The sequence below is a fragment of the Pyxicephalus adspersus genome, chromosome 11 (genome assembly GCF_032062135.1).
Source record: "Pyxicephalus adspersus chromosome 11, UCB_Pads_2.0, whole genome shotgun sequence".
Classification (NCBI taxonomy): Eukaryota; Metazoa; Chordata; class Amphibia; order Anura; family Pyxicephalidae; genus Pyxicephalus; species Pyxicephalus adspersus.
In genome coordinates this window covers 4,435,911-4,456,997 of record NC_092868.1, presented here as the reverse complement: position 1 = coordinate 4,456,997, position 21,087 = coordinate 4,435,911, and the positions used below count along the sequence as shown (strand labels likewise).

General features: G+C 39.4%; 1 protein-coding gene and 1 long non-coding RNA gene across 2 annotated transcripts in view; one reads left to right on the top strand and one right to left on the bottom strand.

Moving 5' to 3' along the window:
- The first annotated feature begins 8,242 nt into the window (after positions 1-8,242).
- Positions 8,243-17,135, top strand: LOC140340311 (uncharacterized). The gene is made up of 5 exons (XM_072425393.1): positions 8,243-8,288; positions 11,181-11,249; positions 12,968-13,243; positions 15,032-15,236; positions 15,919-17,135. The coding sequence occupies exons 2-5, from the start codon at positions 11,189-11,191 to the stop codon at positions 16,001-16,003; spliced, it is 627 nt and encodes a 208-aa protein (XP_072281494.1). The 5' UTR covers positions 8,243-8,288; positions 11,181-11,188; the 3' UTR covers positions 16,004-17,135.
- Positions 17,136-18,140: 1,005 nt separating this feature from the next.
- LOC140340312 (uncharacterized) overlaps positions 18,141-21,087 on the bottom strand; it is a 70,886-nt gene continuing 67,939 nt past the window's right edge. Inside the window, exon 4 of the long non-coding RNA XR_011922628.1 lies at positions 18,141-20,820. This is a non-coding gene — a long non-coding RNA (uncharacterized lncRNA). The remainder of the gene's footprint in view (positions 20,821-21,087) is intronic.

The window sequence follows — 21,087 nt, the reverse complement described above, 5'->3', positions numbered from 1 at the left end:
ACCTATGCTTGTAACATATGTAGACAATATCAAGTATTGGTCTAAAGTAACGATTAAGCCCCGCTACCCCTGAAGAAGCTTGCACTGGGCAAAACGTGTCGGGTATTTCTGTCTAATGCAGGCGACCTACTACTCTACCCTAAAACACTGGCGGTATTGAATCTATGCACACTAATAGATGATTATTGAATAGCGCATGTAGGGCCTAGCTATGTCTTTATTAGCTTTCGCAAGATCTATATTATATGTATTGTATCATACTATGAGCTTACACCATTAATACAATACACACTTTTGTCAAAAAAACCTTCTTATATTTGTTTTTTTCTGGTTCTTAGAACAACTTAATAGATTTGTAAGATCTGTCCTATTCAGGAAGCATTAAATTACTAAGTTTAGGATTACGCGTTGGTATCTGTTTCCTGGGTAATTCCCTCTACACGGCTGGATAGTACCAACCACCAACCACACCGGAAATAATATTAGGTAATCCTTTCCTTGCCAAGGACATCCAGTATCTACAGGTTGTACCTTCTCTTAAATCTCCATAGCTGTATGTAATATAATTTGGCAATTAATGGGGTGAAAACAGGCTCATGGCTTTCACAGAAGTGAACCAATTCTCTATGGAGGCTGCAGGGATGTCAAGCCACTTCTAGATGCAGAATGTGGCTTCAGAAAAAAATGTATGACGGTTCTGCTTTTTAGTGTTTTTAGGATAAATAAATGGACCCATGGTAACACTTTTGTGCGAGCAGGGTTTCCTGTCTGTTACGACTCCTGGGTACATAATGTTGACCATAGTAGCTACGGATTGCCTCATGGAATTTATTCCCCTGTTGGAGCAAAATGAGTCAGAGTTTTTTTGCCTTCCTCTGGATCAACTATGTCTTTAGGCTTTTATCTGGGATATGTGTATTTCCGTAGTGGTTGAACTTGATGGGCATTTTTTTTCAACCTGATTAAACATCTGAAAAATGTTATAGGAATGGTAAAAGTGCTTACTCTTTTTTTCTGTGTAAAAAGCTGCAACAAATCAGATATATATCCTAAATGGTGAATGTCCACATCATCCAGCCCTTTATCTTCAGCCTGACCTTTCCCACACCTTTCATTAACTGATTTCATCTTTGCCAATCGCGTAGGCTCGGTCTCACATGTCGGTAACCACAGGTTCTTGTTTTCACCAAGCTGTGTACAACACTGCTAGCAATGATCGGCCTGCAATGCGGAGCACAGGATGAAGTGATGATCTAAAGAGCTGATTATGAAAAAGAAGCTTTCTATTAATTATCATCATTATCATATAAAAATGGTTGGTAAGAGAAACCACAGAAGATAACATAAAGATAAAATAATCTTCAGATTTAACTACAAATATTGATTTAAAAAAATTACATTTTTACCAGAGCTGGTCACTTCTCAAGCTGAAATTTCTAACCTCTATCGCAGAAATCATTGTGGTTTGACGATAACGATATTCTGTTTGAAAAAAACGCAGTCTGGTCTGTATAGAGTTATGTAATTCAGTATGAACTATGCAGGACTCGTACAACTTCTGTTTAGACACGCACTCGGGCTTGGTTTGGCAAACATTGCTTATACAGTTGTGGGTAATTATGAATTCAGTTATTTCAACTGACCTATATAGTTATACATATGAAGTAAAAAATATAAAAACACCCTTCCAAGTCATTGTGTTCAGGGATATAAAATATGTTATACTGTTCATACTTCAATACCTCTGTATACCATTAGTATTGTCAACTTTACTCGTTCAACCATGTGGTAACAGTTTGGTGAGGACACTTTTCTGTTCTAACATGGCTGTGTCCTTGTGTATATAGCCAGTTCCAAAAGTACATGGCATGATCAGTCTAGTGTAAAGGAACAATAGTGTTCTGGTCAGAATAGAGCCCTGACCCCAACCCTATTAAACACATGTGGGATGAACTGTCAGCCTAGACTTATCATTCATCATACATACCTAACCTCGACCCCAATGAACACCTTTGAGTTGAACTGGAACTCAGGTCTGAGTTAGGTCTCCTCATCCATCATCTGTACCTGACCTCATCTCTACCGAAGACCTTTGGGGTGAACTGGAACTTAAGTCTAAGTTAGGTCTTCTCATCCATCATTAGTACCTGACATCCTTCCCGAAGACCTTTGGGGTGAACTGGAACTCAAGTCTGAGTTAGGTCTCCTCATCCATCATCAGTACCTGACCTCATCCCTACTTTTGGGGTGAACTAGAACTCAAGTCCGAGTTACGTCAGTACCTGACCTCATCCCTACCGAAGACTTTTCAAATGAGCTGAAACACAGTTTACTCGATAGGTCTTCTAATCCATCATCAGTACCTGACATCATCTTTACCGAAGACCATTGGGATGAACTGGAACTCCAAGTGCATGTTAGATCGTCTCATCCAACATCAGTACCTAATCTCAATCCTACTGAGCCAGGTTTTCTCATCAAATATCAGTTCCACAAAAAGCACTTTTAACATTATCCAGAACCTAGTGGAAAGCGAATCTAGAAGGGTAGAGGTTGTTACAGCCTCAATGGAAAGGGAAGGCAACTCCTTATTATAACATGGAATATGCAGCAAGCTTATATGGGTGCGATGGTCAGCTGTCCACAAACATTTGGCTATATTGTGTTTGTTTTCAGTTGCCTGGGGCCTAGCTTAAATATTGGGTTAGTAGAGCTAAATATTCCATTACTAAGACCAACATATGGCTATCTCTAGCTAAAAGGCGGGTATGGCTATATTGGGCTGCACTATGATGGGTGGCTGGCTTGCTGCAGCCTATTTGCCGTAGGCCTCCTAACTCCCTGAAACACAAAGAAAACATTGTACATTAACACTAAATGCCATGACTATTGACTGTCTGCCGAAAGGCTTATGAGGCCTATTCAACTGTTCCTTAGCTTTGTCACTATCTAGCAATTGTTCTCCTCCGTTGCCACTCTGTCACAAGGGCTTCCTATTGAGAAAGTTGTAAACCACAAACATGTTACCTGTCCTGAGAAATGCCATATAGTCATATCTCGAGTACTTTGTTGGCATAAAGTGGCTGTAGATAGCGTTGTAGAGCAACACAATTTAAAACATGGCAATAGTGTGGAAAGAATATTAGATGTTCAATGCTTTGATGAGCCGTCTCTGTTATCATTAGGATTATTGAACCAATCAGCTGGGACTTCAGTCATGTCATTACAAGAGCAAATCAGAGAGCGACATATGAAAGAGCATCACTTTCCATTGCGTTTTCTTTTTTAAAATAGCTGCAGAGAACGTTCAGATTTCGTATGTGCAGTCATGTGCAACAGAGGGGAAATTACTAACATCAATGACATCAAAAAACTTTCTGGTATCCAGGTGTGCCAAGATCATACATTGAGCTACATATGCACAGTATAGTAGAGTAACACTTTAATACAGCTCTGCATTCATTCAATACATCATCATATATATTTATAATGCAAGCAGTGCAGGTACCAATCAATAGGAACATTGCCACCCCAACCCCTAGCCATTGGGAATGGTGCCTGCTGTTATATTACCAACCGGCCTGCAAGCTTTCCGTCACCAATTCCAAATGCAAAGGTTTTATTTCAAAGTGGATAGATCCATGCAAATGGATAAACCGTATGATTTGGGGCATTGGTGATGGTATCTAGACATGAAGATAACCTCTGTTCTAGGAATGCTTGGCTGGAGACTTCTTTGTTCCTTTTGGAACACCTCACTATAGGTTATATCTTCTTGCCATTTCTGTCGATTTTGGTGTCCCAAGCAAGACAGTGGTGCTCTTTCTTCCCCATGAACCCCTGCATAGGACAACAAAATACTGCCAGCGGCCTCTCTTTTCAGTATGTTTCACTTTTTGCACTACTGATCGCTTCATTCGCCTCTGCACTTCTTTTTTCTATTACTGCACTCCACCTCTGAACTATCTCCTTTCTAACTTAGCAATTCAATACTGCACCCTCTCTTTTCTCTCTTTGTGCCGCAATGAAGAAAGAAGACAGGACGATGCAGATCTGACTTGAACTAGGATCATGGAAGGGTCAAGGCCTATCCACCGATAAAGCTAATGACAGTTCCACTTTAAGGGGATCGAGACTCAGACCATGCTCCCCTTCCTAGGCAGCTGGCCAGGTTGGCTTTTTATTTCCAGGTCACATGTTTTAACTTACCCGGGGAAGGCGCAAAATCTGCATCTATAAGCAAAGTCCTTTATCCGCCCCTCCTTGTATGGGGCTGCCGCGGGGAAAAGCTAAATGCAGGATCACTACAAAAGGCAGCAATTTCCCGGCACGAGGAAGCTCTAAACACACTGCAACCTCATGGCCAAACAAAACATAACCTTACACTCCCATTGAAAACCACTCACAGCAAGATTAGCTCTAATAATTCCCCTAATATCTAATTTAAATATTTGGACAACCTGCTTTGCTTTGAGAAAGTGCAACAAGCTGAGTACATGTTTTCATATGATAAAAAAGAGATCTAAATAAACTTCATTCATAAAATAAAAAGTTCCTCTTGGCGAAAAAAATATCTCTACTAGTAAAAGTCCATAAAATACCACAACATGCCAGAAATTCAATGAGCTGTAAATTCTTTATAAAGCATTTTTTCTACTGCACTGAAATCCCAAAAGTTTTGTCAGCAAAGAAGGAGTTTGTAGTCCAGAAGGGAAGAACTGGCCAAGGGCTGACAAAACATAATCAGATTTCTCGGTAAAGGATCAAATAGGTTATTTGATACTTTTCCATCTAAGTTTGATCCACCATTGCTTTGTTTCAATTTACAGCAATTCCATTCCTGAGCCAGGGACCCATAAGCCATTGTGTATTTTTGATGGCATTTATAACTCTTAAATGTTGTATTTATTATGTGCACTTTTGTATTTTTACACCTTTTCTTTTTGGAGATTTCTGTATTCTTGTTGTTCTAATTCTCCTGAAGAAGTAGATAAACTCTATGAAATGCGTTGAGAATAATAAATTAGAACAAAATTGATGTTAAAATATCTATTTGAACAGAGAGATGTCAATAGGAAATATAAATGATTTGTTATAGAATGTGATATATGCTGTATGTTCTTTTTAAATGTTTTTTAATAATGAAATCTAAATAAATGTTAAAACTAATTAAGTGTTAATTCTTTTAAAAAACTTTTTCTCTTTATAATTTATTACACCTCTAAAGTCCCTCTTGCCAAGCACTTCTCAGAGTCTTTTTTCCTCCTTCTCGTTAAGTTTGTTATGTTCTCTCTGGATTTCTAGTAGGTCAATGGGTATGGGGGGCTGCAGCCAATTGTTGGACATTGGCGCTTTTATAAGTGTGGCTTTTGCAGAAGATGACAAAAGTGTCATTTAGCCCATCAGTTTTTTGTACAGGCAAATTATCTCAACATTTCAAAATATCTCAAAATATGTTTTTAGATGTGATACTATTCCTTTCAGAGAAAGATGAATCACCAATAAACCACATCCTCATTCTCTAGCAGAAGCTAGCAGATTCTACAGGGAGCCGTTGGATGTAGGGCAAAGAACATTCTTCACTGCCATAGGTAGAAGAGAACCCACGGATATCACATGGGCGACTAGAAAACTCCTGGGATAAATGTGAAAATTGGAGGAATTCAATATGTAGTCAACATATCTATATACAACCTTTCTCCACCCTCTTAACATGGGGGGAACCCTTTAAATAACTTTCAGACTTTCAGAGAACCCTTTCTATAATATTTCCATAGCTCACAGTATATTAGCCTGGTGATGAGTGGAAAGAATGCCAATGCCGGCCTTTGGAAAGAATGTCACCCTTACACATAGCCAAAAAGATCATTGGTGTCACCAAACCTAACCTGGGAGGTGCAAATTGCTCAAGGAACCCTGGTGGAGAAACACACACACACACACACATATATATATTTAATGTACAGCGCTGCGTAATATGTTGGCGCTATATAAATACTGTTTATTAATAATAATAATAATAATAATATATAACACTGGTCAACAAATATTTTCTTGCCAAACAGATTAAAGTAATTTTAGGTTATGTTTGATGCACAGATTCCACATATGGTATTGGTTTTGTTAGATTGGCTCTAGTTATAATAACCTCACATATAATAACCTCACAGAAAACTAATGTAACATGAAAATTAAGCAAAATAAACTAGATATGCCTATGTATACAAAATACATTTTTGAAATACTTAATGTCAATATATTCTATATTCAGTATATGTACAGAACTAATCACCAAGAAGTCATTGAAAAACTCTGTTTGTATGATTTCCCTATGCTGATGATCAGGACAATCACGTTGATGTCTCCAGCAGTAGTCTGCCATCATGTGTCTGTCCCATCTGCCCTGATACCTTTCTTCCATCACCTTTATATCTTGATGGATCCTCTCCCCTTTGTTCCTCACTGAAATCGCCAAGGTTTTCTGGAAATGTTTACATATGGCTATGGAGATAGTGTACATTTATGGTCATAGTAGCACCCCAATTTTTAAAGTATAAGAGCAAGTTTTGTAGCAGTTCTTCATAATTTTGTGCTTTATGGTTACAGGAAGTTCCTGACAACCATGACATAGCTGTGCCAGGCAGAAGCTTCAGTATCAGTCATGTAACTTGTGACATTTGAATCATTTATCAGTTTCTGAATCTGGGGTCCATCAAAGATTCCTGCTTTTATTTTTTCAGTACCCAATCCATGAAGAATCTACAAATGTATTTGAAACAATCACCGTCCTTGTTCAGAGCTCTAACAAATTGCTTCAATAATCCCAACTTTATGTGTAGTGCAGGGAGAATGACTTTTTCTTTGTCAGCCATTGGCTCGGTAATGATGTCGCTGCACCTTCTTTCATGTTTTCCCTTGGAGGTCATGTCACTTTCTTCCAGTGATCCTGCTTTGCTCTTCTATCCCACAAGCAGATAAAACATGGGGACTTTGTGACTTTTATATCAACACATATGGACCATTGGTATTCATGATAGCAAAGCTTTTGTAAGACCATTTTGATATTTTCATATTCTTCTTTAGGTTTTGTTGAGTGAACAATTGGAATTGATGCATAGCAGGTGCCATTATGCAGTAAAACAGATTTCAAACTTCAAGTGGAACTGTCTATGAAAAGCGGCCGGTCTTCTGCTCGGTATTCTGGTCCTCCCATATGGGCTAGTAGTCCAGGGATGGATATTACACACAAAGGGCCTGATTCATTAAAGCTCTCCAAGGCTGGGGATAATACACTTTCACCAGTGAAGCTGGGTGATCCAGCAAATCTGGAATGGATTTGTTCAATGTCATTTGCTATTTGCTAGCAAATGCTTTGAATCCATCCCAGGTTTGTTGGATCACCCAGCTTCACTGGTGAAAGTGTATTATCCCCAGCCTTGGAGAGCTTTAATGAATCAGGGCCAAAGTCTCCATCTTCACTGAAATATGGTCGGAGTGTCACCTCTCTTGTCTTATAGCGTTGTATTACCTTCCGGTCTCAGACAGTCCTGGATGCTAAAAGTTCAGATGTTTGTTGTGACAGACTTAGGTCACATATTAAATCATTGAGCTCTTCTTGGGGGATCCGCTGGTTTGATGAAACACTTCCTTCATATTCACTTCCATTGCTAACTCCTGGATCACACTCCCTGTATATCCTCCATGTCAGATACAGGAAAATCAGGGACTGAACACTGCTATGGGAACATCAGCACCATGCGGCACAGGTCGTCTTGCTGATTCCAAATCACTGTACTCCCACTTGTAAAAAAAGAAAATGTATGAATAAAAAGAAAATAATGCTAAATGTATTATGTAAAATGCAAAACATTGGTGTAAATAAAGATTGATAATAATATGCTGTGTCAGCATTTGTTGTTGGTAAAATCATCTATTCCAATTCCTGTATCACAAGAACTAGAGCCAATGCAATGTAACTGATGTTAATTCTGGATTCAGCAGATCTGAAATACACTAAATGTATTAAAAAATCCTCGGCATGTGAAAAAAATGTCTTATGTTGAGCTGTGTAATATTTATTGGTATTGTTATTTGAGCACATAGTTTTATTATGTTGCATTTTCATTTGATCACAAAGTGGAATTTCTTGTCAGTGATTTTTTTGCAGTAGGTCACATGACGGTGATTCATACACAATTCTATTACTAAGGTGCTCTTCCTCCTTCCGTTGATTATGATCTTTACAAAGTCAGACGAGTCGTGTGTTGGGTGCAGTGTGTCAAGATACTGTAAGTATAACTTTTTTCCTTTCTCATAACTTTCTATTGTTTTGTTTCCTTACCCTTTACAATATTACAGTATAGAATGAAAATTGCATGAGGAATACAAAGTCAGTGCAGGAATGTTATATTCTGGAAGTTTTAAGGTTGATGTGCATAGGGGAGGATATTCATTGATGGGTTCATATCAAATGGCAAATAATAGAAAATGCAATAACCTTTCCCTATGTTTCATGCTTTAAACACTTGTTGATGGACCAGAAATCTAATGAGCTCTTACATTTCTATAATATGGGGACAGAGCTGCACTGAAATCCTCATCCACCTTGTCAGTCCAGTCTACATGTACACATGTCAGATAATTCTTGCCTGATACGAACAGTCGGGCTCGTCCTGAATTACCATCTGTGAACAACCACAATGCAAGTCCATGGAGAAGAGCACAGGGGGGTGCTGCTCACTTCCCCAGAACGGTGCTGTGTGCTCAGTGCTCATTAGTTTATCTGTCATGCTTTTGTAGCTGGAAAGAATTGGGAAGGTGTACGCTGCTTTAGTTATGCTGGACTACAGAACTCTGATGCTTTCCCAATCTCTCACACAATGGCACACACAGGAGAGAGAGAGAATGGTTCTGGAAATGGGTCAACAGAGCTGACAACACTGCTCAGGATTTCAGTATGATGTTGTCACCTTAATCCTGGAGACCAAAGAATGGATTTCTCAATCCTGGTGCGTCCAAGGTGGTACAAATTGGGATTTGGGCTAAATTGTTGGATATTTACGTGGGGCGGTTAGAAATTGAGCAATTTATTCAGTCTTCGGTCTATCCATTAGAAATGGATCTATCAAATTTGGAATTATTGGGAAATTCCTTTTTTCCCACAATCAGTTCTCTCACACCTATGTTTTACATGGACTACTATTCCTGGCTGTCAGTGATGCATCACCAAAAACACTGCAATAAGGTCGCAGGATTTTTTTTTCATAGAGGTTTGCAGTTAGAATCATAACAAGAAAAGGCTGACACCCCACAAAAGCTGTGTGCTGTCATACAGAGTGGATCTGATCAATCAAAGCTTTCCAGCTCCCACTTAGGTGATCCAGCAATCCTGGAATGGGAACAGATGCCAAAATAGCAAATAATTTAAGAAATCTGGTACAGATTTTCTGGATACCCCAGGTTCTTCCTTGATAGTCTATCTTCCTCAGTCTTGGAGGGCTTTAATAAATCAGTGACCGCATTGCAAAGGTGTACTGTATATATAATATATATTACCCTGGTATTTATCACCCCGGCATTTATTACCCTGGCATGCACTTTAATTGCACCTTTTTCTTTGCATTTCATATTTTACAAAAAAGGCAGAACTTTCCCAATTAGAAAATGATTCAGCAGTTTCATAGGAAAATCTAAAATCTCTTCTTACAATGCTTTCACATTTAATTAGCTGCAAACTGTGCTGATTGGCTTTTATTGGCCTTTTAATAAAGAGTTTACTTGAATAGAGTAATTGATCATTATGCTTGCAAGTAGTGTATGGAGCCCATTGCCAACTGGTGATTGTGGCAAGGGTGGCAATCTGGGCATTTGTAGCAAACACTCCAATTTCCACTGTTTCCTAGGAAGCAGAGTTTCTCAAACAATCCAGGGGTAGCTAGGGGTTCCTTGAGCAATGAGCAATTTGTGATCATCAGGTTTAAGTGACACCAATGATCTTTTTGGCTATCTGCAAGGGTCCCATTGGTTAGCAATAGAACTGGAATTCCTCCTACTGGTCACCACAATAATGTACTGTGAGCTGTGGATATATTAATCATAAAAAGGTTTCCTTGAGGTTCTGAAAGTTATTTCAAGGTTCCCCCCATGGTAACAAGGTCAATAACGGCTGACCATAGGCTTCCCCATGTTAAAAAGGTTGAGAAACACTCTATTGGAGGTTGGCACTAATGAAGCAGGAATCTCCTGCTTGTTGTAAGGCAATGGCTTAGCTTTTATTCTTAGTTTATTCTGTGGCTGGAGTTAGGCTTTTACTCCTGTATGTTTTGGCCATGTGAGTGGGCAGAAATCTAGGCTTAAGTCAAAAGTTACAAATATATATATATATATATATATATATATATATGTATATATATATATGTGTGTATATATATATATATATATATATATATGGAGGAACTTTCACAAAAAAAAATCACTTACCTTTACTGGTGAAAAACCCTCAGTTCCACCAGTAGGTCCCACACTGTCCTGGATTCTTCATTCCAGCGCAGATGGGAAAGTGGGCAAAGCCATCTTCTTTATTCTTCTGGCTTCTGCTCACATCACTCTATCACACACTATGGAAGCTCTATATCATGTCTTCCTAAAAAATTTTCTCATGTTGACTACCCATGCATGTGTGACCATATGTGACCTATGTATCCAACCAATTTATGGGTTTCTCCTTCCGTATTTACTGCCACAGTGGTAAAGACAGAAGGGGGGGGGGGGGGGGCAATCTGTTTGTGAGTTGCTAAATTGAATAATCTCTGGTAACAGTTCCATGAATCATGAGCCAGTTATAGCACATATTACATAATACAAAGTATTATTGATATTTTTGTATCCTTTCTGTTTCAGTCAGATCCCCATAGCTCTGCATTCAGATTGGGAGCATTGGCCTTGCTTATTGGAGCTCTGACTTAACAGATGACGTATCTGACCTCAGCAGAAAGACCACAGCTTCCCAGCAAGGGTCCTTCTTTGCAACATGCTGGCAGTGGCCGGGCTTGTCCACATTTCTGAAAATAATTAACTATAAGATTTTAATCTTCTTTGATTTTGATTCACCTGGATTGTATTTAGAATTTACAAAATTTCAGGTTGAGTAGTTTGTAATTATTTTATTTGTGCGTTGACAGGTAAAATAATGACCTTTTCTATCAGTCTTATGCTCTTTTGGGTTGTCGACTTCAACTGTGGTGTACAATGTAAGTAAATTTTAAGAATTTATAAATTATTTTGAGTAAAATATTATGACGTGTCTGTATTTTTATTGGACAGATTTTTCTTGCTTCCTGTTTCAGTGACCACACAAAAAGTTAGGCTAGCAATGGTTTTGCAGTGCTAAAATGTTGACACATTTGGTATCAGTAAGGGAGGTATGGATTATTTTTTTTGGGGGGGAATAAATATTAAACCTGCCCTTCAGCCTCCACTTCAATCAGTCCGCCCTCCAGCTTCCCCTTCAATCAATCCGCCCTCCAGACCCCTATTCAATAAATCCCCTCCCCAGCCTTGCCTTCAATAAATTTGTCCTCCAACCCCACCTTTCATAGTTGCTATACCAAACAGACCAAATTTGAGTAATGCTAGGAACAAAATGTACTGCTCTGCAGTAACTATAGAGAAATATTGGCTGTCAACACGTCTGGGATATGATATGTCTGCTTTTGTTGAATGGCAAAAAAAGATTAGTTATTAACATAGGAGGGATAACATGACATTTTATGTTCTGTGTGATAAAGATTTTGGAAGATGTAAAAGGAGTTAGTTAGAAAAAGTGTTTTTTCATGCAAAGCAATGACCGCCCGTAAAGTTCCGGTATATTACCAACAATGTAAAGTTAATTTTAATGTGTGGTTTTCCATCTTACCCCAAACCCCAACTACCGCCCACATTTCTTAGGACATTTCAGCTTTTTGTTCTATCCAGAACTCATGTCACATGTTCCTTGAACTCTACAAGTTAATTAATTAAAGCCAGATACTGATCCGAAGTAATAAATCAATAGAAATGCACACCTTTATTTTAAATGAAGGTTTCTACAGAATTGCAATCTGTGAAACAGGCAAAAGAGACTCCCCTTCATAGTCCATGAGTCCAGTCCATAACACCGATCACTGCTGCACTCTCCATTTCTTGTTACGTCAGGCACTCTTCTCTGTTTTCTCTGTGGATTTGTGCTTCCTGCAGCAGAACGACTCAATCTGAGAATAAAGGAAGAATGGGATCCTAGGAACGTAGCAGCTTTAGCCTCTAATCACTTTGGCTGACACTAATGAGGACAGCAATGGGCACAGAAGACACCCAGTTCCAGTTGTCTATGTTTGAATGGTTCTGCCTATTAGGCTGCAGTTGCCTACAAGAGTTCTCTCCATTTACTGGAAGGTGCACAACTCTAACCAACTGTGCTGTAATCCTGGTTTGAGCATAAAGATTGTATCTTGGCCCTTAGACATGCATGGGCCCTAGGCTTTGGTCCAGAGTTGCCATCAGATGATCCAGCACTGCTGTCTGCTTGCAGAGCATGATTGATAGTAAATGGGAATCTGAGCACTCTGCCGCCTATTGATCTGTGATCTGGAAACATCTCCAGTCACCACTCCCAAAACAACCACCACCATCACCAAAGTATCTAGGTATTCGCAGTTTACTATTATTTAATATCCATAGGATGTGATGGTGGGAACCTTGTACTTCCTTTACATCATGGCTTCTTTTAAAACCAATTTCCCAGACTAATTGTAAGTTATGGAACATTTTTGACTTTTTGAATTGATCAGATAGACAAAATCCCAAAATTCGCCATATACTAAAGTTCTTAGAGCTCCTGGAGTGGCTGATACAATGCATTCCTAAAAATGTCTTGTGTTGCCTTTAGAGCAGAGTGTTTTGTGAGCTGTCATTTACACAATTTTATTTCCAGCCTCTCCAGTGGCCAACACAACACAACCATGGCACGTGTACAGCTTTGAGACAAAGGACAGCCTCTACAATACCTACCTGGCAGTCAAGAAACATTTGGACTTTTTCTGCAATATTGCACCATCAAACAAAAGTCTACAGCCTACAGTATGCAATGACATGGAATCCGAGGCTTTGATTGCCAACAGCTCCTTATTAATTCTAGTAACTAAACTGCAGAATGAGCAATTCTTCTTGGAGAATGGTAACATGAAAAGCCAGCCTGGAATATATCAAGGTATAGTAATAACACAGCAAACAACAAACTATTGTCTATATGGTCAAATATAATAAATATTAGAGGCAAGAAAACTAAAGCAAAGAATTTTTTTTTGAAAATATGTAATTAGTTATGTGTTGATTTCATACATATAAATAGTACAAATGATATTTGCAACAAACATAATATTCAAGTTTCTACGCAGGTAAATAATCATCCCCATTAGTAGATGGGGGGTTCCGACCAAAAGCTATACATCAAATTTCCTAATATATCAGCATCTCAGAGAAAAAGAAGCCAAATATTTCTCCTTTACCCGACACATTTCACCTATTGGCTTCCTCAATTAGATGATATTGAAAATTATGAATTTCCTTGATTGAGCAGATTTCAGGGGTAGGAAATGATAGAGAAATACAGAGTGCCTGTGTTATGGTCATACGAGTTCCGAAGCAGAGCCTGTGCTTGCATAATGCTGCCAGCCATGAGTGGGGTTTTGGCAAACTAAGAAAATACTTATAGACATAACTCTGTAACTTCCACTTGATTATATATACATAGTCAAATATTTTCCAACACCTAACCACTATACTTGTATGTGTACCTATATGGGCTTGTTTGACACCCAACATTCAAACCATGGTCAGCTATAATGGCCTCCATTAATTGTGTTAGACTTTTAGGTGTGCCTACGTGTATTTGTGCCCATTTGTAAGGTCAGCTATTGATGTTGGATGAGAAAACCTGGCACGCAATTAATGTTCCAATTGTTTCGAAGGAGTTCTATAGGGTTGGGGTCAGGGCCGTGTGCAGGATACTCAAGTTCCTCCACAACTGGTCAAGCCATGTCTTTATAGAGATGTCTTTGTACACAGGGGCAAAGTCATGCTGCAAGAGAAAAAAACAGAGCACAACCGTCTACATAATCTTTTCTCAACCTTTATATTATGGGGGAACCTTTGAAATAGCTTTCTGGTCTTCAATGAACCCCTTCAATAATAATTACATCCACAACTCATAATACATTAGCTTGGTGGTAATGGGAAAAATAGTTTTTACATTGCTGACCATGGGGAAGAAGGTCATCCTTACAGATCATTGGTGTCATGTAAACTCATTAGAGCTACAAATTGCTCAGGGAACCCCAGGCTACTTCTAGAGGAATCCTAGGGTTTCACCTATTTGAGAAACCCTGGTCAACATTGTCATGTATGTAGTGCTAACAAAACCCTTCACTGGACACACCTGAGCTCCATCATTTGGAAGAAGATTCACCCATAGTTGGCCCTATAAGTCAGTGTGATGGTCAGGTGTCCAAAAAAAAAACCCTTATGGTATGAAGATGAAAATCAGAGATGCTAATAAGTTCAGTAAAATATAACTGATATTGTTTCTTGCAAACCAGGAAATGTTGTCTGTTGTCACATGTAGCTGTTGCGGGCACCAACAGGTATTTTTCTCCAGGTACATGTCATGTACATAACGCTCCAACCATTTATAACCATCGTCATTCTTACATGGATACAAGAGATGACCTAAAATACAAAAAAGAAAGTAAAAGGATAATAAACACATACAAAACCTTCAAAGAAATAGTCCCAGTACAGAAGTTAGATCAGCGTGTTTCTGGCTCTTTAAATGCAAAGAGAACCTGTTAACATTGGGCTTATTGATATTGTATTTGAATATCTGTTCCTAAAGAAGATAAAAAGTAAATATATATTTACAATTTGAGTATATATGATATGTATGATGAGATCATTCAAGTGATCTTAAACTCTCTTTATGTTTATTTTCATATTCTAGATGCATATAGTAGTATTGATTCGGCTCGGCAACACTTTTTCCAGATCACAGATGTTCCTCATGTCATTGGTTTCACTGTCATGACTACTTCACGGCCAGAAGACAAACCTATAGATCCCAATCGTCATCACTGGATCCTATTGGCCGTCATATTGGATGCCATATTGTTTATCCTATTGATTACAATTCTGGTATTATGGAACAGGTGAGCTCAACACACAAGAATCACAAAATCTACTGTTCTTATGGCTTTGCCAGTTCCTTCCTCTCTCCTGACATGGTAATGAAATTGTTAAAAGAAACTTTTTAATTTTTTTTATACTTCATTTTAGTCCCAAGGATGTCATCTTTGGTGCTTTTTGTGTAATACAGGCAGATTGTGACTGGGGGTGGGGGTTAGAGGGTGCTGCCCTGCCCCTCCTCTGAGGAACCCTTGATGCTGATTCACGCAGTGGGCTGGATTTGGGAGGAGATATTGAAAAAGTGGGTGGGTGTTTGTCTGGAGCAGTGGATGTCCCAGAATGCCAGAGGGTAGATGTATTACAGGGAAATTAAATTTGGATGGAATTAGAACGTTAAGGGGTTTATTAAAGGGGAGTCTGGAGGGCAGATTTAATGAACGGGGGGCTGAGGGGCAGATTTAACGAAGGGGAGCTTGGAGGGCAGATTTAATGAAAAGGAGCCTGGAGGGGAGATTTATTGAAGGGGGGCTGAGGGGCATATTTAATGAAGGGAAGACTGGAGGGCAGTTTTATTGAAAGCAAGGCTGGAGGGCAGATTTATTGAAGGGGGGCTGAGGGGCAGATTTATTTAGGGGAGCCCAGAAGGCACCACACTGGATTAGATCGATTCACATGTGCAAATCTGTTTGTGTTTTCTATCAGCAGGCCACCCCCAGGAGCTGGACAACCTACACAACACCCAGACATCCCAAACCCGGGGAGCAATGATCAGGAAACCTCTGGAGTTTGATGATAGCTTTCTATTTTTATTTTATATTTGGAAATTTTGATCCAATTTTATGACATGCAATAGAAGACGATGTTGTAGCTAAATCCAATTTAGGTTTATCTGAACCCAAGAACTTGAATCTTGTATAGAGCAGCTCAAAGCTAGAACAGAAAATATTTGTTAATCCTGCCAGAAATCTGATATCTGCTGCTGACCTCGTCAGGACCTACCCATGAATGGTACAGCACATAGACAGGGTGTTGTGGCAAAGAAGCTGCAAGGGGTCAATCACAATGAGTGAAAGGGAAAAAAAGGCTTTTAGAGCATCGGCAAACGGAGAAACAGAGAAAATGAATTAGCATTTAGTACTGGAGTCTGCCTCTATAATAGCTTTATTGGGCATACTGGACTTCTGCAAGCTGGCAAGCCTGAATCCTTCCATGGCTTTGGCATGTGTCAGCCGGCCAGAGCTGTGCCAGACTAGGTAATGAAGCCACAAACAACGAAATTCCAATGCCTGTTGCCAACCTAAGGAACCATTCCGAAAATACTAGGTTATAGGTCATTCATTACAAATCTTTACTGACATGGTAATTCTTTATCATCCTGATTTATCCACCATTGCACATCAATTCTCATAGCTGTAGTAAATGATAAAGCAGCAAAAAATAAATAAGTAATGACAGTTTAAAATTGTGTAAAACCCCTACAGTTGTCAGATGATTGTTGCTGCTTTTATATTTTTTTATAATCTTTTGTCATTGTTTCCTGTGACACCCAAAATGTGAGAAGAGGTGAAAGGAAGAGCAAGCTGCACCTTGTTCTGCTCTTCTCCAAAGCAATGCACAATGGTAATTCCCAATTAGTCATTCATCATTCCTTAGTGGTGGATTATTAAATGACGTTGGAGCATTGCTGTACACATCTTAGGCAACAAATGTCTGATATGTATATGTATAGTAGCTTTAAAGTGTAGCAAAAGCCAAAGATTGTGAAGTAAAACAGGGAAAGTTAGGAAAAGTCTGTCTGTGCCCCCACTTTGGAAAGTTCTCTCACTTCATGATGTGCCTCCAGGATAGATAGCAAATCAAAATATTACTAACTTGGATGATCACAGCAAAAAAAATAAATACATAAAATAAAAAATATATAATATATAAAAATAAATAAACAAAAATCAATTGAACATCAACAAAGACACAATATGATATTGAGGACAGAATGGCCCACAGTGACCGCCTGTGCATCATTATACATAACGTATCAAACAAATTAATAAAGGAAGAACAACATAGTTAGAACTTTTCCAGCTGTGTTTTTATCCATGCACCACTTCTTTTTTTTTGCTGCATCTACAGCCTGATTGCATTATATAATGAGAGTGCTATTGGGTTATGAAATAATTTTCTTTCAAGTATTTTAAGTATTACAACTTTGATGTTTTCATCTGCTCCAATGAACTGAAAAATCCACGGCTGCAGCAAACATCTCCACACCAAGTCACTCATTTAACCCCTGAACAGTTAAAAGGTCAAACGCACACAATGGACTATTCAGCTATCATCACTGCTCGTGCAAAACAATTAAAAAGGTCCATTGTGCCTAATGGTGCATCCACATCCTCTACTTAACATGTTTTAATTGAGCCACACACTATGCTATATTTTGATTGATTAGAAAATATATTAAAATGATCAACAATGTGGCAAAAAGAACATTTTTTAATATTTGGGTGTCCTTGTGGTGAGAGCTATGTGATGTGCGCTGTGAAACACAGGTGGGTGCATCTGAGCGACTCCTCTCTTGATGTGATTTAATGCCTCTGACATTCTCGAAAAAAAATTCCTCGTACTTCCCATTGGTCCTGCGAAATTCTGGCCAACCGATTTTGCGGACCCATCAGAAGATCGAGGAAATGATTGCAGGAGTACCGCGGCTGCAATGCAGCCATGGGAATCCTCCTGTGTGAGATCCCCCAGGCAAGCCCTCATTTACCTCCAGTGCCGGGGGATTGCGCACAGGAGGATTCTCATGGCTGCATTCATGAATACAGCTGTGGTACTCCTCCTGTTAGTGTAAGTCCCACAGCTGTGCTCATCAATGAATGCAGCCGCCGGAATCATCACATGATGAGCGCAGCTGCAGGATTTCTGTGCTCTTGGATAGAGAATCTCTATCCAAGAACACATACTACCGGTCTCAAAAAATATGATCTCGACGGCTGAATTTAAACAGGCCGTTCTGGCTTACATGTTCGGTACGATTCGTTGCATGATGGAATTTTAAAATTTCGCTCGCTCATCCCTTATTTGATGAGTGCTATTGGTGCTGTGGTTGCTTTCTGGATCCAAGAACAATTTATGTTTACCCCGTAGAACTCCTGAAGAAGTTTTCTGTATAGACATGAAATGTGTTGAGTAAGGGTAACCCTAATGTGAATTAAACAATATGGAGGATGGTTCTAACCAACACAGACAAAAGGAGATTTGTGATGTATTGATTACAGTATTGTGCTTTTGTATGTTTAATATATGTGAACTATAACTCAGGAAATGTTTGAAATGTTTTAGGATAATAAATTATATAAAAAGAATATTTTATTTTGGTGGTTCATATTATATGCCAGTAAAATGAGGATGAGGCATAATTTGGGCAGTACATTGGACCAAAGTTTTATTGTTGCAATTTTTAACATAATTACAGTCAATATTTATCCAACATTCAAACCGTTTTCCCAGTTAACCTGTTCAGTCTTCTGAACTCTCCTATCACACTGGTCACCATTTGCTACGTTCCTGCATTGATTTATTGTGACATGAGTTAAGGTAAAACTATTTTTAAAAAGTCACATGACTTCTTAGAAACTTTGACTTCCCTGTACACAGCATTGAAAATGTTAAATGATTGTGTGTAAGGAATGCTATCCGCAAGGCCCACAATATTCCCCAGACAGCATTCCCCCAATCTGACTGGCATTCTTCACCTATAGCAATGCCCCCGCTCAGCCTCGGTTGCCCCCGGGACTTAGTGCACAAGGAATGGTGCCTTGGGAAGGGCTGGCAGAGGACCAGGAGCCCACAGATAAAGCAGTACCAAGATTCCATTAGAAACAAGTCTAGAATACAGAGCCAGAGATCATACACAGATAATCCATCCACCAGACGAGGTACACCGGGGCAAGACACAAGCAGAGTAGGGGTCACAGGCAAAAGGTCGGTCCAGGCAGCATAAACTCACAGAAACAGGCAAGGTCAGCAATAGTAAATCACACGAGTACAACAGCAAGTCAGCCTAGTTTAGTAATAAGCAATGGTGACTGGGAGCTAAAATGCTATAAACTCCCAGCACCCAATGACTGTGGAAGTCAGGATCTAATCTGCCTCCAATGTCCCCTTCACCTGTACACAGCCTCACAATGTGTGCTGGGGATGCCGATAAAATACATCACGCTGCACGGCTAAAGGGAAGCAGGGGCTGCTCTTATTTCTTGTTTCTTCTTTCTGCTGCAAATTACATTGCTTGACAGAATAAACTGCAATGGCACAGGATCATCGGACAGATAAGCATCTTCTAACACTATTTTATTACACAGTACTTATATAGCACTGATATATTATGCAGCACTTTACAAAGTCCAAAGTCATGTGACTTGCTGTCCCACAAAGAAGCTCACAATCTGATGTCCCTAACATAGTCATATGTCTTTAGGACAGTCTTAGGTCAATTTTGGGAATCAATTTGCATGTTTTTGGAATGTGGGAGGAAACCGGAGTACCTGGGGCTAGACAGACAATCTCTGATCAGAGTAACATGGGTAACACACTGACTAATTCAAATACAAACTTCTCATTTATTTGTGATTTCTCGGCTTCTATTGTTCACTGCAATAGGCTGCAACCGAATTTACTTTTTTTTGGTAGCACACTCATTTTTTTCTACATCCCTTTACATCCTTTGACATATATGTCACATTTGTGCAAACCACAGGATTCAGATGGATAGGGAAATCTTTTCCCAGGATAACTTCCACTCCTACACCAAAAGTGGTATCAAGTTTTTTAATGGCAGTCTTTTTATTCTCCAGGCTTGCAGACAATTCACATCTGCCTTGCACTCGTAGCCCTTAATGATCCCATTCTGCTGAAGCTGAAATTGCAGACTTTGGCTTGTGTTGGTTGAGCGGGAGCTAGTTCCCACCCTTGATAAAGCTGCTGTACATCCTCGACTTTGTCTGTGCTCTTTGTGCTCATGGGGCTTCTCTCTGTGGTCAGAATGGCCATGGATTCCCGGAGAGCAGTCAGCTGCGCCTGTATAGCGTCCCGCTGTGCAGTCCATACTCTGCTGAGGCTGCATTGTGGCAATTTCCAACTTCTGCACTAACACTTCCATTGTGAGCAGTACACCAGCCCTTAAATGCCAATCAGCAACTTTAAGCAGTCTTTGTTTTCTTGCTGTGATTAACTACTTCCATTGGCATACAGAAAAAACAAACTGAGCCTTCAGCAACAAGCTTAAACAACGTCCCAACCTTGCAAGAATATAGCTTCTATCAAGGGTGCTTTCTGCCTCAGGCCTCTTCCTGAGCCACCCGTCTCCGGGATCTAACGCCATCCTTCAGGTTGAATTGGCAGCTCCCTTGCATGGATGTGGCAGGTGCGTAACAGCCATCTCCTGGCTGATGTGTCTGAAGTGATGTGTCTTCCCGCCATGTACGCATGTGTGAGACCAAGCACTTTTTACATTATAGGAAAGCCCATTGATGACGTACGCCTGATTTCAGCCATGGTTAGAGGGAGCCCACAGCCTCCTGACATATATCTCACAAGTATCCCAGAAGTCTGCAGGAGATAGAAAAACTTTTTTTTTTGAAAAAGTATAAATAAAAAATTATCTTTATACATTATATTAAAGGGATAGCCACCCTTTTATATAATGGTAAATATGTGATGATATCAAATAAAAATGGATACTCCATTAATAAATCATCCCCGCCCCCCCCCCAAAAAAAAATACCTTCAAGTGGAACTAAAGTTGCATTCAAAATTTGAGATCAGGCAGGGTTTTATGTTCCTTCCTCCATAACCAACCTCACCTACTGGAACACC